A 14,488-nucleotide genomic window follows, 5' to 3' on the forward strand; every position below is an offset into this window, starting at 1 on the left:
ATGCTACCTGAACTGATGAGCTCCTCCAGCATTTTGTGTGTGTCACTTTGAATAAGAAAAATCCATTATCTGTGTGGCAAAATGAGATACAGCTGATCTGTGTTGCTAAGATCTGACCTTGATGCAAGATAGAAAGGGAGCAATAATCGTAGTAGCACCCAGAAAACACAATTAGTCTGTGGTGACTAAAGCAGGTGAACAGCATGGAGGGATCACTCATCTCATGAACTCAGTCTTGCATCTAGTGATTTGTTTGAGAGAGGTAGGAAGCATTTAGATAGGCACACGAAAGGGCAGGACCTAGGGATATGGACTGGGACTAGCTGGGTGGGCGCTGTGGTTGTTGGCATGGATCCCAAAGGGCCTGTATCCCATGCTATATTGCTCTGACTTTAAGTAGCAAGGCAGGAGTCAAAAGCCCTCCAAGTGGTACACAATCTCACTGTTCACACACACTATTCATTTGCTTTTACTGATTGTCTTATTATGATATTTCACGAATTATAATGACCTTGTTGCTGGTCTCCATGTTGCAGTATAACCTTGTGTTAATTATCTTAAATTAACTAAAGTCACCAGAGATACACATCTCCAGATGTGCACTGTTCATTGAACAGCAGGGCACAGAAACACCAGAGGTACACATCTCCAGATGTGCACTGTTCATTGAACAGCAGGGCACAGTAACACCAGAGATACACATTTCCAGATGTGCACTGTTCATTGAACAGCAGGGCACAGGAACACCAGAGATACACATCTCCAGATGTGCACTGTTCATTGAACAGCAGGGCACAGAAACACCAGAGGTACACATCTCCAGATGTGCACTGTTCATTGAACAGCAGGGCACAGAAACACCAGAGGTACACATCTCCAGATGTGCACTGTTCATTGAACAGCAGGGCACAGAAACACCAGAGATAAACATCTCCAGATGTGTACTGTTCATTGAACAGCAGGGCACAGAAACACCAGAGGTACACATCTCCAGATGTGCACTGTTCATTGAACAGCAGGGCACAGGAACACCAGAGATACACATCTCCAGATGTGTACTGTTCATTGAACAGCAGGGCACAGGAACACCAGAGATACACATCTCCAGATGTGCACTGTTCATTGAACAGCAGGGCACAGAAACACCAGAGGTACACATCTCCAGATGTGCACTGTTCATTGAACAGCAGGGCACAGAAACACCAGAGGTACACATCTCCAGATGTGTACTGTTCATTGAACAGCAGGGCACAGAAACACCAGAGGTACACATCTCCAGATGTGTACTGTTCATTGAACAGCAGGGCACAGAAACACCAGAGGTACACATCTCCAGATGTGCACTGTTCATTGAACAGCAGGGCACAGAAACACCAGAGGTACACATCTCCAGATGTGTACTGTTCATTGAACAGCAGGGCACAGAAACACCAGAGGTACACATCTCCAGATGTGTACTGTTCATTGAACAGCAGGGCACAGAAACACCAGAGGTACACATCTCCAGATGTGCACTGTTCATTGAACAGCAGGGCACAGAAACACCAGAGATACACATCTCCAGATGTGCACTGTTCATTGAACAGCACAGATACTGAACCTCCAGCCCACAATATCTGCGCCAATCATGACGCCAGTTTAACTACACAGATTAGCCTCCTACACATGATCTATAGCTTACATTCTTTCAGCTGCAACCTTAGAAGCATCAGGACAAAAGTTCCATCTCATAAATTAACATTCCATGGCTGTTCCTGTGTTTGTCTAAACGCCTCTGAGATGTTGCAAATATATTTGCTTTTGCCATCTCGCTAGCAGTGCAATCCAGGCACCTACCACTACCCATGTAAAATACCTACCTTGTAAATCTCCTTAAAGCTTTCTCCCTCATCTCAAAGCTATGCTCTGTGGTATTTATGCTCTGGGGAAAGGACCATGACTATCAACACATTCTACAGTGCCTATAAAAAGTAGTCACTCCCCCCACCGCCATGGACAGTTTCATGTTTTACTGTTTCACAATATTGAATCACAATGGATTTTTTGACACAATCAACAGAAAAAAGACTTTCATATCAAAGTGAAAACAGATCTCTACAAAGTGATCTAAATTAATTACAAATATAGAACACAATAATTGATTGCATAATCATTCATCGCCTTGAGGTCAGTATTTAGTAGATGCACCTTTGGCACCAATTACAGCCTTGAGTCTGTGTGGATAGGTCTCTATCAGCTTTGCTCATTTGGACCCTGCAATTTTTCTCCTTTCTTCTTTACAAAACTGCTCAAGCTCTGTCAGGGGATCATAAGTGAACAGCCCTTTTCAAGTCCAGCCACAAATTCTCAATTGATTGAGGTCTGGACTCTGACTTGGCCACACAAGGACATTACCTTTGTTTTCTTTAGGCAATTCCAGTGTAGCTTTGGCTTTGTGCTTGGGGTCATTCTCTCAAAATTTTCTCCCAAGTCATGGTTCTCTTGCAGACTGCATCAGGTTTTTCTTCAGGATTTCCCTGTATCTTGATGCATTCATTTTACCCTCTACCTTCACAAGCCTCCAGGGCTTGTTGCAGTGAAGCATCCGCACAGCATGGTGCAGCCACCACCGTGCTTCATGATAGGAATGGTGTGTTTTTGATGATGTACGGTGCTTGACTTCTGCCAGACACAGTATTTAGTCTGATGGCCAAAAACTCAATTTTGGTTTCATCAGACCATAGAACTTTCTTCCAGCTGACTTCAGAATCTCCCACTTGGCTTCTAGCAAACTCTAGCTGAGATTTCATGTGATTTTTTTTTCCCGACAGAGGCTTTTCCTTTGCCACTCTCCCATAAAGTTGCAACTGGTGAATCACCCAGGCAACAGTTGTATGCACTGTCTCTCTCATCTCAGCCACTGAAGCTTGTAACTCCTCCAGAGTTATCGGTCTCTGGGTTGCCTTCCTCACTAGTCCCCTTCTTGCACGGTCACTCAGTTTTTGAGGACGGTCAGCTCTAGGCAGGTTTACAGCTGTGCCATATTCTTTCCATTTCTTGATGATTGACTAAACTGCATTCCAAGGGATATACAGTGATTTGGAAATTTTCTTGTATCCATCTCCTGACTTGTGCTTTTCAATAATGTTTTCATGGAGTTGCTTGGAGTGTTCTTTTGTCTTTATGGATTTTTTTTGCTGCTGGTCTGTATATTGCAATATCACCTTGTGTTTTTGCCAGGATACTGACTCACCAGCAGTTCGACCTTTCAGATACAGGTGTATTTTTACTACAATCAATTGAAACACTTTGACTGCACACAGGTCTCCAAAAACAGATCTCCATTTAACTAATTATGTGCCTTCAAAAATCAGTTGGCTGCAGCAGTGATGATTTGGTGTGTCATTTTAAAGGGAAGTGAAAATTTATGCATTCAATTATTGTGCGCTTTATATTTCTAATTAGTTTAGATCACTTTATAGAGATGTGTATTCACTTTGACATGAAAGTGTATTTTTCTGTTGATCAGTGTCGAAAAAGGCAAATTAAATCACTGTTAATCAATGTTGTAAAATAATAAAACAGGAAAATATCTGTGGGGGGGATGCTAATACTTTTTAATCGGTGCTGTATCTACCTATCTCAAAGCTACATCCTGTAGTATTTGACATTCCCACCCCTGGGGAAAGGACTTTGACTTTCTATCCTATCTCAGCCTCTCATAATTTTATAAACTTCAGTAAGGTCGCCTCTTAGCCTCTGTTTCTCTAGAGAAAACCCAAGTTTGTCATTCTTTCCTTATAGCTAATACTCTTTAATCCAGACAGCATCTTGGTGAACCTATTCTGTACCCTCTCCAAAGACCTCACATCCTTCCAGCAAGAGAAGAAGCAGAACTGCACACAATACTCAAAGTGTAGCCTAATCAAAGCTTTATACAGGTGCAATATAACTCCACAACTTTTATACTCAACACTCAACTAATGAAGGCAAACATGTTGTGCACCTACTCTACCTCCCTATCTGCCTATGTTGCTACTTTCAGGGAGCAATGGTCCTGCACTCCATGATACCTATGTACAGCAAAGGTCCCTCTGTATGTCAGATCAACAGACCATTATCTTTATAGCAATTTCTAATGCCCAAACTATATCTGTAATGCAATCAAAACTACCGACAGAAAGTGGTTCTCACTGTGATCTTTACTCATCAGCAGTTTCCATTAATATTTTCCATTGGTTTACCTACAACCTTCAAAGCATCAGGACAATAGTTCTAGATTCATAAAGTTCCCACAGTCCAATGCTTTCAAGCACAGAGTCATTTCCCCACCTCTGCACCCTCCACTTCATTGATAACTTAAGGGATGATCTGTTCTGCTCTATGTGATATTCATTTTGGAGACTTCACAAAATCTCCCTGCCTCTATCCTTTCTTCCTCATGGTTTGGTATGCCCTCTGATCCTACATACAATACTCAAGTATATGCATATGTGGAAAGTGCAGTAAGACAATGACAATGTAGTCAAGTGCGACCTTGGAAGTGAGAATGCCAGAGATACCCCTACTTAACACAGATGAGATAGACTGTGGGGGTATGTATTCAAACCAATTGAGTGAGGCCTCTGTAGTGAGACTTTTTTCATAAAGGTCTTCCTAAAACAATGCCCTTTTACACAATGGGGATGCTGGAGACAGACAAAGCCAGAGTATGGGAGGGATGCGAAACATACCCCACAACCAAGGCTCTGTTGTCTCGACTAACTGCAAACTATCATCAGCTGGCTGCTTGAAGTTTCGCTTGACTTTAAAATCTCTATTGAGAATGGCGAGTTCTTACAGAAACATACACAATGAACAATATCCATAACTGAGAAGCCAATTCTGCATAAATATTGCAGTTGTCTGTTCAGACTTTAGAACTGTGTGGGTGGCAGGGGGCCATGCTGTTCTCCCAGTGCACAGGATCAAAATGCACAATATCCAATAAGTATAGTATAGTTGGGTCTATTCCCTTTGGCAGTGTGTAAGTGACTGAATTCCAGTGACTGACGTTTGAGCTGAGGGTATAAGTTCCTAAGCTCATTGTCACAGGATTGGTGTCAGGGACCCCGAAAAAGCACAACCTTTTCATCGCATCTATCTGACTGCCTGTTCTGATCTCTCAGCATCTGAACCAAAGTGTCTCTTTTTGGGGCATCAATTGTTATTTTTGCTTTGATATGTATTAAATTGAGCAAACACATACCTGGGTATGCACCTAACTATTGGAGGCTCAGCCCCGAGACCACGTGTAATTTGGGAGGATTTACTGCGGAACTTTATTTACTGTTGAGTGTTCTTGGATGAGAAACGTACTTTCAAACAACTTATTTCACAGCGCCTTAAAAAGGTGCTTTTGTGCAATTCATAATGAATTAATATGAAGTTCCTGTATTCTCTGTGTGTTAACAGTTTCACTTGGACAGTGGTGTATTTGGTTAGCCTTCATGAGTCGTTGTCTATGTTATTCAGAAACTGAACTGTTGCTTCATGGCTGACTTGTGCAGTACAGCATTTACCCATCAGATATCAGAAAGAAGGAATTCACCAGTCTAATTATTTGTGGGATGGAGGCAAAAGATGAGGAGCTGGAGGGAACAGGATATGTTCCCTTTAGTGTTAGTAGGCTGGAAGAATATGGGCAGGGAAGTGGCCGATGGAGTTTAATCCAGACAAATGTGAAATGTTGCACTTTGGGAGGTTAGGGGATCCAGGGATATTCAATATTCAGGAGGGATAGACAGGAAAGAAAAGGAGGTGGGGTAGCATTGCTGGTTAGTGAGGAGATTAACGCAATAGAAAGGAAGGGCATTAGCCTGGAGGATGTGGAATCAATATGGGTAGAGCTGCATAACACTAAGGGGCAGAAAACGCTGGTGGGAGTTGTGTACAGGCCACCTAACAGTAGTAGTGAGGTTGGGGATGGCATTAAACAGGAAATTAGAAATGTGTGCAATAAAGGAACAGCAGTTATAATGGGTGACTTCAATCTACATATAGATTGGGTGAACCAAATTGGTAAGGGTGCTGAGGAAGAGGATTTCTTGGAATATGTGTGGGATGGTTTTCTGAACCAACATGTCGAGGAACCAACTAGACATAGTTAATTCAGAAACAAAGGTTCTGAACTTAAAGAAGGGTAACTGAAGGAATGAGATGTGAATTAGCTAAGATAGACTGGCAAATGATACTTAAAGGGTTGACGGTGGATATGCAATGGCAAGCATTTAAAGATCACATGGATGAACTACAACAATTGTTCATCCCAGTTTGGCAAAAGAATAAACCAGGGAAGGTAGTGCACCCATGGCTGACAAGGGAAATTAGGGATAGTATCAAGTCCAAAGAAGAAACATATAAATTAGCAAAAAAAAAGCGGCACACCTGAGGACTGGGAGAAATTCAGAGACCAGCAGAGGAGGACAAAGGGCTTAATTAGGAAAGGGAAAAAAGATTATGAGAGAAAGCTGGCAGGGAACATAAAAACTGACTGTAAAAGTTTTTATAGATACGTGAAAAGAATAAGATTGGTCAAGACAAATGTAGGTCCTTTCAGAAACGGGTGAATTGATCATAGGGAACAAAGACATGGCAGACCAATTGAATAACTACTTTGGTTCTGTCTTCACTAAGGAGGACATAAATAATCTTGCGGAAATAGTAAGGGACCGAGGGTCTAGTGAGATGGAGGAACTGAGGGAAATACATGTTAGTAGGGAAGTGGTGTTAGGTAAATTGAAGGGATTAAAGGTAGATAAGTCCTCAGGGCCAGATGGTCTGCATCCCAGAGTGCTTAAGGAAGTAGCCCAAGAAATAGTGGATGCATTAGTGATAATTTTCCAAAACTCCTTAGATTCTGGATTAGTTCCTGAGGATTGGAGGGTGGCTATTGTAACCCCACTTTTTAAAAAAGGAGGGAGAGAAACCGGGGAATTATAGACCGGTTAGTCTGACATCAGTGGTGGGGAAAATGTTAGAATCGGTTATCAAAAATGTGATAACAGCACATTTGGAAAGAGGTGAAATCATCGGACAAAGTCAGCATGGATTTGTGAAAGGAAAATCATGTCTGACGAATCTTATAGAAATTTTTGAACATGTAACTAGTAGAGTGAATAGGGGAGAGCCAGTGGATGTGGTATATTTAGATTTTCAAAAGGCTTTTGACAAGGTCCCACAGAGGAGATTAGTGTGCAAACTTAAAGCACACAGTATTGGGGATATGGTATTGATGTGGATAGAGAATTGGTTGGCAGATAGGAAGCAAAGAGAGGGAGTAAATGGGACCTTTTCAGAATGGCAGGCAGTGACTAGTGGGGTACCGCAAGGCTCAGTGCTGGGACCCCAGTTGTTTACAATACACATTAATGATTTAGACGAGGGAATTAAATGCAGCACCTCCAAGTTTGCGGATGACACGAAGCTGGGCAGCGATGTTAACTTTGAGGGGGATGCTAAGAGGATGCAGGATGACTTGGATAGGTTAGGTGAGTGGGCAAATTCATGGCAGATGCAATTTAATGTGGATAAATGCGAGGTTATCCACTTTGGTTGCAAGAACAGGAAAACAGAATATTATCTGAACAGTGGCCGATTAGGAAAAGGGGAGATGCAACGAGACACTGGTGTCATTGTACACCAGTCATTGAAGGTGGGCATGCAGGTACAGCAGGCGGTGAAAAAGGCAAATGGTATGTTGGCATTCATAGCAAAAGGATTTGAGTACAGGAGCAGGGAGGTTCTACTGCAGTTGTACAAGGCCTTGGTAAGATCGCACCTAGAATATTGTGTGCAGTTTTGGTCCCCTAATCTGAGGAAAGACATTCTTGCCATAGAGGGAGTACAGAGAAGGTTCACCAGATTGATTCCTGGGATGGCAGGACTTTCATATGAAGAAAGACTGGATCGACTCGGCTTATACACTGAAATTTAGAAGATTGAGGGGGGATCTTATTGAAACGTATAAAATTCTAAAGGGATTGGACAAGCTAGATGCAGGAAGATTGTTTCCAATGTTGGGGAAGTCCAGAATGAGGGGTCACAATTTAAGGATAAAGGGGAAGCCTTTTAGGACCGAGATGAGGAAAAACTTCTTCACACAGAGAGTGGTGAATCTGTGGAATTCTCTGCCACAGGAAACAGTTGAGGCCAGTTCATTTGGCTATATCTAAGAGGAAGTTAGATATGGCCCTTGTGGCTAAAGGGATCAGGGGGTATGGAGAGAAAGCAGGTACAGGGTTCTGAGCTGGATGATCAGCCATGATCATACTGAATGGTGGTGCAGGCTTGAAGGGCCGAATGGCCTACTCCTGCACCTATTTTCTATGTTTCTATGTTTCCTATGTCAAATGTAAGAGGAAGTTATTCAATAAATTCTAGGACCCTTAGGAGTACGATGTACAAAGGATCTTGAGGTGATAGAATCATAGAGTCATAAAAAGTACAGCACAGAAGCAGGCCCTTTGGACCATCTAGTCAGTGCCAAGCCATTTAAACTGCCTACCCACATCAACCCGCACTGGGGCCAAAGCCCTCCATACCCCCATCACCCAAATTCCTCTCAACAATTGAAATATAGCTTGCATACATTCCAAATTCTCATGACCTTCTGATTGAAGAAGTTTGCTCTCATGTTCCTTTTAAACTTTTCACCTTTCACCCTTAATCCGTGATCTCTAGTTGTAGTCCCATCAAACTTCAGTGGAAAAAGCCTGCTTGTATTTACCCTATCTACACCCCTTATAATCTTGTCTACCTCAATCAATTCTCCCTGCAATCTTCTACATTCCAGGGAATAAAATCCTAACTTATTCAATCTTTCTATATAAATCAGGTCCTCCCAACCTGACAACAAGTAAATTTTCTCTGTACTCTTTCAATCTTATTTGCATCTTTCCTGGAGGTAGGTGGCCAAAACTATACACAATTTTCCAAATTAGACCTCAGCAATGTCTTATGCAACTTCAACATAACATCCCATCACCTGTACTTAGTACTTTGATTTATGAAAGCCAATGTGCCAAAAGCTTTCTTAATGACCCAAACAACCTGTGACTCCACTTTCAATGACTTATGGACCTGTATTCCCAGATCCCTTTGTTCTACCGCACTCCTCAGTGCCCGACCGCTCACTGTGTAAGACCTACTGTGGTTGGTCCTACCAAAGTGTAACACCTTGCACTTTTCTGCATTAAATTCCATCTGCCATTTTTCCAGCTGATCCAGATCCCACTGCAAGCCATGACATTGTTCCTCGCTGTCCACTACACCCTCAACCTTGGTGTCATCTGCAAATTTGCTGATCCAGTTAACCACACTATCATCCAGATTCAATCAGTGGCTTCTCCCACAAAGCCAATGTCTAATCCAATTTACTACCTCATCCTGAATGCTGACCAGCTGAACCTTCTTGACCAACCTCTCATGTGGGACCTGTTAAATACCTTAATAAAGTACATGCAGACAACATCCATTGCCTTATCTTCATCAACTTTCCAGCTAACTTACATGTCTATCTAAATACTCATATATCCAGTCCGTTAGAACACCTTCCAACAACTTTCTCACTACTGAAGTCAGGCTCACTGGCCTATAATTTCCTGGGTTGGTTTTAGTGGCTTTCTTAAACAGTGGAACAACACTGGCTATCCCCCACTCCCCCGACATCCCACCTGTTGCTAAGGGTCCATGAAGTTAATGGCGTTTTGCCTTACTTCTTATCTCCTGAGTAAATACAGAAGCAAAAAGTGCTTTTAAGATCTCCCCCATCTGTTTTGGCTCCATGCAGGGATTAGTATTCTGATCTTCCAGAGTTTGTCTTTTGTATTCCTTTTTCTCTCAACATATCTGTAGAATTCCTTAGGATTCTCCTTCACCTTGTCAGCTAAGGCCACCTCATGCTTCCTTTTAGCCTTCCTGATTTCTTTCTCAACTGTTCTCTTGCATTTTCTGTGCTCCATAGGCATCTCATTTGTTCTTCTCTGCCTGTACATGCTAATGCTTCCACTTACCAAGTACACCTGTGTCAGGAAACAGCTTGTCCCAATCCACACTTGACAGATCCTTTCTGATACCATCAAAATTGCCTTTCTTCATTTTAGAATCTCAACCCAGTTTCCCCCTCCCATGCCTAAGCAGCAGCAAAACAACGATCCTCCCCCACCAGCAAAAAAAACCCTCCACCAGGCACTCAATCATGCAAAGCATTGATAAAGACACAGACTTGCAGTACCCCAAAGACTATTCGTTCATGTGGTAATTCAACATACAACAGGGTGTCTCTCTCTCTCTCTCTCTCTCTCTCCCCCCCTCCCTCCCTCTCCTAATAAGGGAAAAAGAGATGTCTCCATTTCACAGCAAGAGGGGAGACATAACAAAACAACTCGCTGATTCATGGTGTTAAAAGTTTGTTGCCTTGCTTTTTCCGACCTCTTTGATGTATCTGTATGAACAGTGTGCAATTCAAGATTCTCACTGTACCTCAGTAATAAACCACTTTACCCATTTACATGACAGTGTTGTTAAAGGATATTTGCATAGATACATGAATGTGAAGGCTATAGAGGAATATGGATCATGTGCAGGCAGATGTGGCACTTGGGACAGACATCTTATGCTGAAGATCCTGTACTGTACTATCCTGTACTGTATTCTCCTATGTTGTCTGAGTATCAGGGTCTAATTAATCTCTCAGGTCCACAGTACCAGAATGCATTCTTGCATAAATTGTTGTCAAAGTCTGCCTAAACAAATGTTATGCAGATTGGGCATGTTTGGTATCATCTGTGTGTAAGTGTCGAAGTAGCTGACAATAAAATAAATAAAATAACTGGGCCCAGAACACACACAAACACACTTATGACTCAAGCTAAATTAAATCAGTATTAGCAAGTAAGTGGAAATTGAAGGGATTGAAATACTGATAAATCCCAGGGTCCACAAATCTGTTTCCCAGAGTACTAAGGAAATAGTCCAGGAATAGTGGATGCAGTGGTGGCAACTTCTTTGGAACCTGGAACATTTCCAACAGATTGGAGGGGATCCAATGTAACCACACCTTTTTTTAAAAAAAAGAAGTGAAAAATAGGAAACTAATGATAGATTAGCCTCACATCAGTGAAAATGCTACATTTCATTATTAAATGTGCAATGCTGTGCACTTGAAGAGTGACAGGATCAGACCAACAAATCAATTAATTTTTTGGAAGATGTAACTAATGGAATAGATGATGATTTTTTTTTGTTTACTTTTGGGGTACAATGCAGGACAGGTCCTTCCGGCCCTTCGAGCCATGTCGCCCAGCAACCTGCAATTTAACCCTAACCTAATCACGGGAAATTTACAATGACCAGTTCACCTACTAAACAGCATGTCTGGACTGTGGGAGAAAACCCATGTATTCCACAGGGAGGACACACAAAGTCCTTACTGAGGAAGCTGGGATTGAATTCTGAACTCCGTCCTGAGCTGTAATAACATCACACAAACCACTATGTTACCAGAGCAACACCTCACCTGCAAATCTGCGGGGGATGTCTACTGTATTGGTGCTGCCATAGCAGTCTCCTCTACATTGGTGAGACCCGACATAGATTGGGGGGCCACTTTGTCAAGTACCTCAGCTCTATCCACAAAAAGCCAAATTTTTTGATTGCCAACTATTTTAATTCCTATTCCCTTTCCCATTCTGACATCAATCCATGGCCTTGACTCCTGCCATGATGAAACCCCCAACTTAATAGCATGAATATCGATTTCTTCAACTTCTGGTAATCTTTCCCCTTCCTTCTTCAATTTCCCACTCTGGCCTCTTACCACTTCTTCTCACCTGCCTATCACCACCCCCTAGTGCCCCTCCTCCTTTTCTTTTTCCTATGGTCCACTCTCCTCTCCTATCAGATTCCTTTCTTCTCTAGCCCTTTACCTTTCCCAACTACTTGGCTGCATCTATCACCTTCTAGCTTGTTCTCCTTCCATTCTCCCTACCTTCCTATTCTGGCTTTCCAGTTCCAGTGAAGGGTCTTGGCCCAAAACGTCAACTGCTTATTCTCCTCCATAGATGCTGCCTGTCCTGCTGAGTTCCTTTAGCATTTTGTGTGAGTAGGAATAAATGGGTCATTTACAAGGAGCGGTAACCAGTGGAAACAAGACTGCAGACACTGGAAGTCTGGAGCAACATACAAAATACTTGAGGAACTCAGCAGGTCAGGCAGAATCTTTGCAGGGTTTCTGATCACAACCTTGCATCAGGACCAAGAGAGGGAGGCAAGGTGACAAACTGGATGTCCAAGCCGGTGACCAGTGAGACCTGTGCACAGGCCACAACTATTCACCATTAAATGTGATTGATTTGGATGAGGGAAATAAATAAATCTCCAAGATTGCAGGCAGAACAAAGCTGTGAAGGAGGCAGAGCCTTGAAGATGATGCAGAAAGACTCCAGTGTGATTTAGACAGGACAAAGTAAGGGGCAAGAACCTGTTGGATGTAGTGGATGAATGACAGCCTATCAACTCTGGTGGCAATAACAGGAAGGCAGCTTATTGTCTGAAAGATGTTTATTGGGAAATAGGGAGCTACACCACTGAATGTAAGCATGCAAGTGATTACAAAGGCAAAAATCGAACTGCTAGAGGAAGTTTATGGGTCAGTCAGCACAGAGTAATACAGTGTGGAAGCAAGCACTCATCCACGCTGACCAAGATCCCCTTCAAAGCTAGTCCCATGCGAACCTTAACAGGGTAACCAAAACTGTACTTGATACTCCTTCATCCTGTACCACTTCAATGTTATATCCAAATTATTGTAACTCAGTACCCTAACTAGTCAAGGCTGGTGTGCCAAACACCTAGTTCACTACGTTATCTACCTGTATTGCCACTTTCAGAGAGCCATGGACTTGTACTCCTAGATCCCTTATTCTACACCAATGCACAGAGCCCTACCATTCACTGTGAAAGTCCTACCCTGTTTAATTTCTTAAAATACAGCACCTCACAGTTAGACATGAGATTCTGCAGATGCTGGAAATCTTAAGCAATACACACAAAATGCTGGAGGAACTCAGCAGGTGAGACAGTATCAATAAACATGGCAACGTTGAGACCCTTTACCAGGAGCATGACTGGTTGGGAGAAGGCAATGAAGAACGGTAGGGGCAAAGGTTCCATCAACCAGAGAGAGGTAGGGGAGGCAAGAACATATTTCCTCATAAAGGAGAACAGCACAGATGTCCTGGAGTGGAAGACTTCCTCTTGAGAACAGGTGTGACAGAGACAGAGAAAGAGAGAGAAAGGAATGCCACCTTTACAAGAGACAGAGTGCAATGAGGTGTAGTCTAGGTAGCCGTGTGAATGTCGGTGGGTTTGTAAAAGATGTCAGTAGATAGTCTGTTTCCAGAGATTAAAAAAGGAGGAGAGGTGTTTGAAGTGTGAAGGGTAGACATTAGTACCAAAGTTGACAGCTTCCCCAGACACAGGAGGCAGTACAAACACAATTGTCAACATAGCGGAGAAACAGCTGGGTAGTGGTACGAGAAGAAGTTTGGAACAAAGACTGCTCCACATAACCAATGAAAAGGCAGGCATAATTAGAAACCATGTGAGTAGCTATGGCTATATCTTTAAAGCAAGAGGAATCAAAAGAAAAGTTGTTAAGGGTAACCGTTACTGCATGGAATGAGCACATTGGTTAGAATGTTCCCATTTCTCAAAGCTCTCTTGTTCTGGGAACACATACATTGTAGTCAAATGTGACTAAGACCCCAACTGACGTTTTAAATAGATCACAGGATAGGAATCAGGATAAATCCAAATTGACGTCTGTTCTTGTTATCCTCCCCCACCCTCTGCTACTCACTGCTGTTTGAACAATTAACAGCTAATACCCATGGAACTTATAATCAACATCTCCTTTACTCAGTGATGTCCATTACTCTATCACACAGGAAGCAACAGAATATACAAACTCTCGACTCACCAAGTGCTTTGCTGCAGAGTTCTTTGATTGGGTTATTCCTGGCTCCTTCATACACCAACATACGATTCACATGGCTTACCGAGCTGTGCTGTACCACCAGAAATCTTTACAGCTGAAAAAAAGAATCTACTACTTGAAGCAAATTTCATTCCTTACAGTGAACTAGCTGAGAAGCTCATTTTAACAGGCTAACCCTTGGCAACTTGAGTCCAAAGGTGGCGGAGTTCTGACTATGTCTATAACTGAGGGGGATGGTGAGTGTGCTGTGGGTGGAGGAGCACTTTCTGCCACAGGGGAAATGGCAGGCCTGCACTGAATGATAAAACTCTGAGACACAGTAGCAGTTTCCCAGTCAGGAACCAGCTGTGACCAAACCCATCATCTCTTCCCCTCCTGCAATTCCGGCATCAGTTTCCCACAACTTCCCTCTCAATGGAAACTCAGTCTGGGGTTCCAGCAGTCCAGCGTCCTAAAATGTAGCGAGTCTAT

General features: G+C 42.7%; 1 protein-coding gene across 5 annotated transcripts in view; it reads right to left on the reverse strand.

Annotated features, from left to right (window-relative positions):
- Positions 1 to 14,217, reverse strand: part of cbfa2t3 (CBFA2/RUNX1 partner transcriptional co-repressor 3) — a 163,262-nt gene extending 149,045 nt beyond the window's left edge. For all 5 annotated transcript variants that reach the window (XM_059993379.1, XM_059993382.1, XM_059993378.1 and 2 more), the window contains exon 1: positions 14,000 to 14,217. In XM_059993379.1, coding sequence (XP_059849362.1) covers positions 14,000 to 14,060 — 61 coding nt within the window. In that variant the 5' untranslated portion in view covers positions 14,061 to 14,217. The remainder of the gene's footprint in view (positions 1 to 13,999) is intronic.
- Positions 14,218 to 14,488: the final 271 nt, after the last annotated feature.

Source organism: Hypanus sabinus, chromosome 17 (genome assembly GCF_030144855.1).
Source record: "Hypanus sabinus isolate sHypSab1 chromosome 17, sHypSab1.hap1, whole genome shotgun sequence".
Classification (NCBI taxonomy): domain Eukaryota; kingdom Metazoa; phylum Chordata; class Chondrichthyes; order Myliobatiformes; family Dasyatidae; genus Hypanus; species Hypanus sabinus.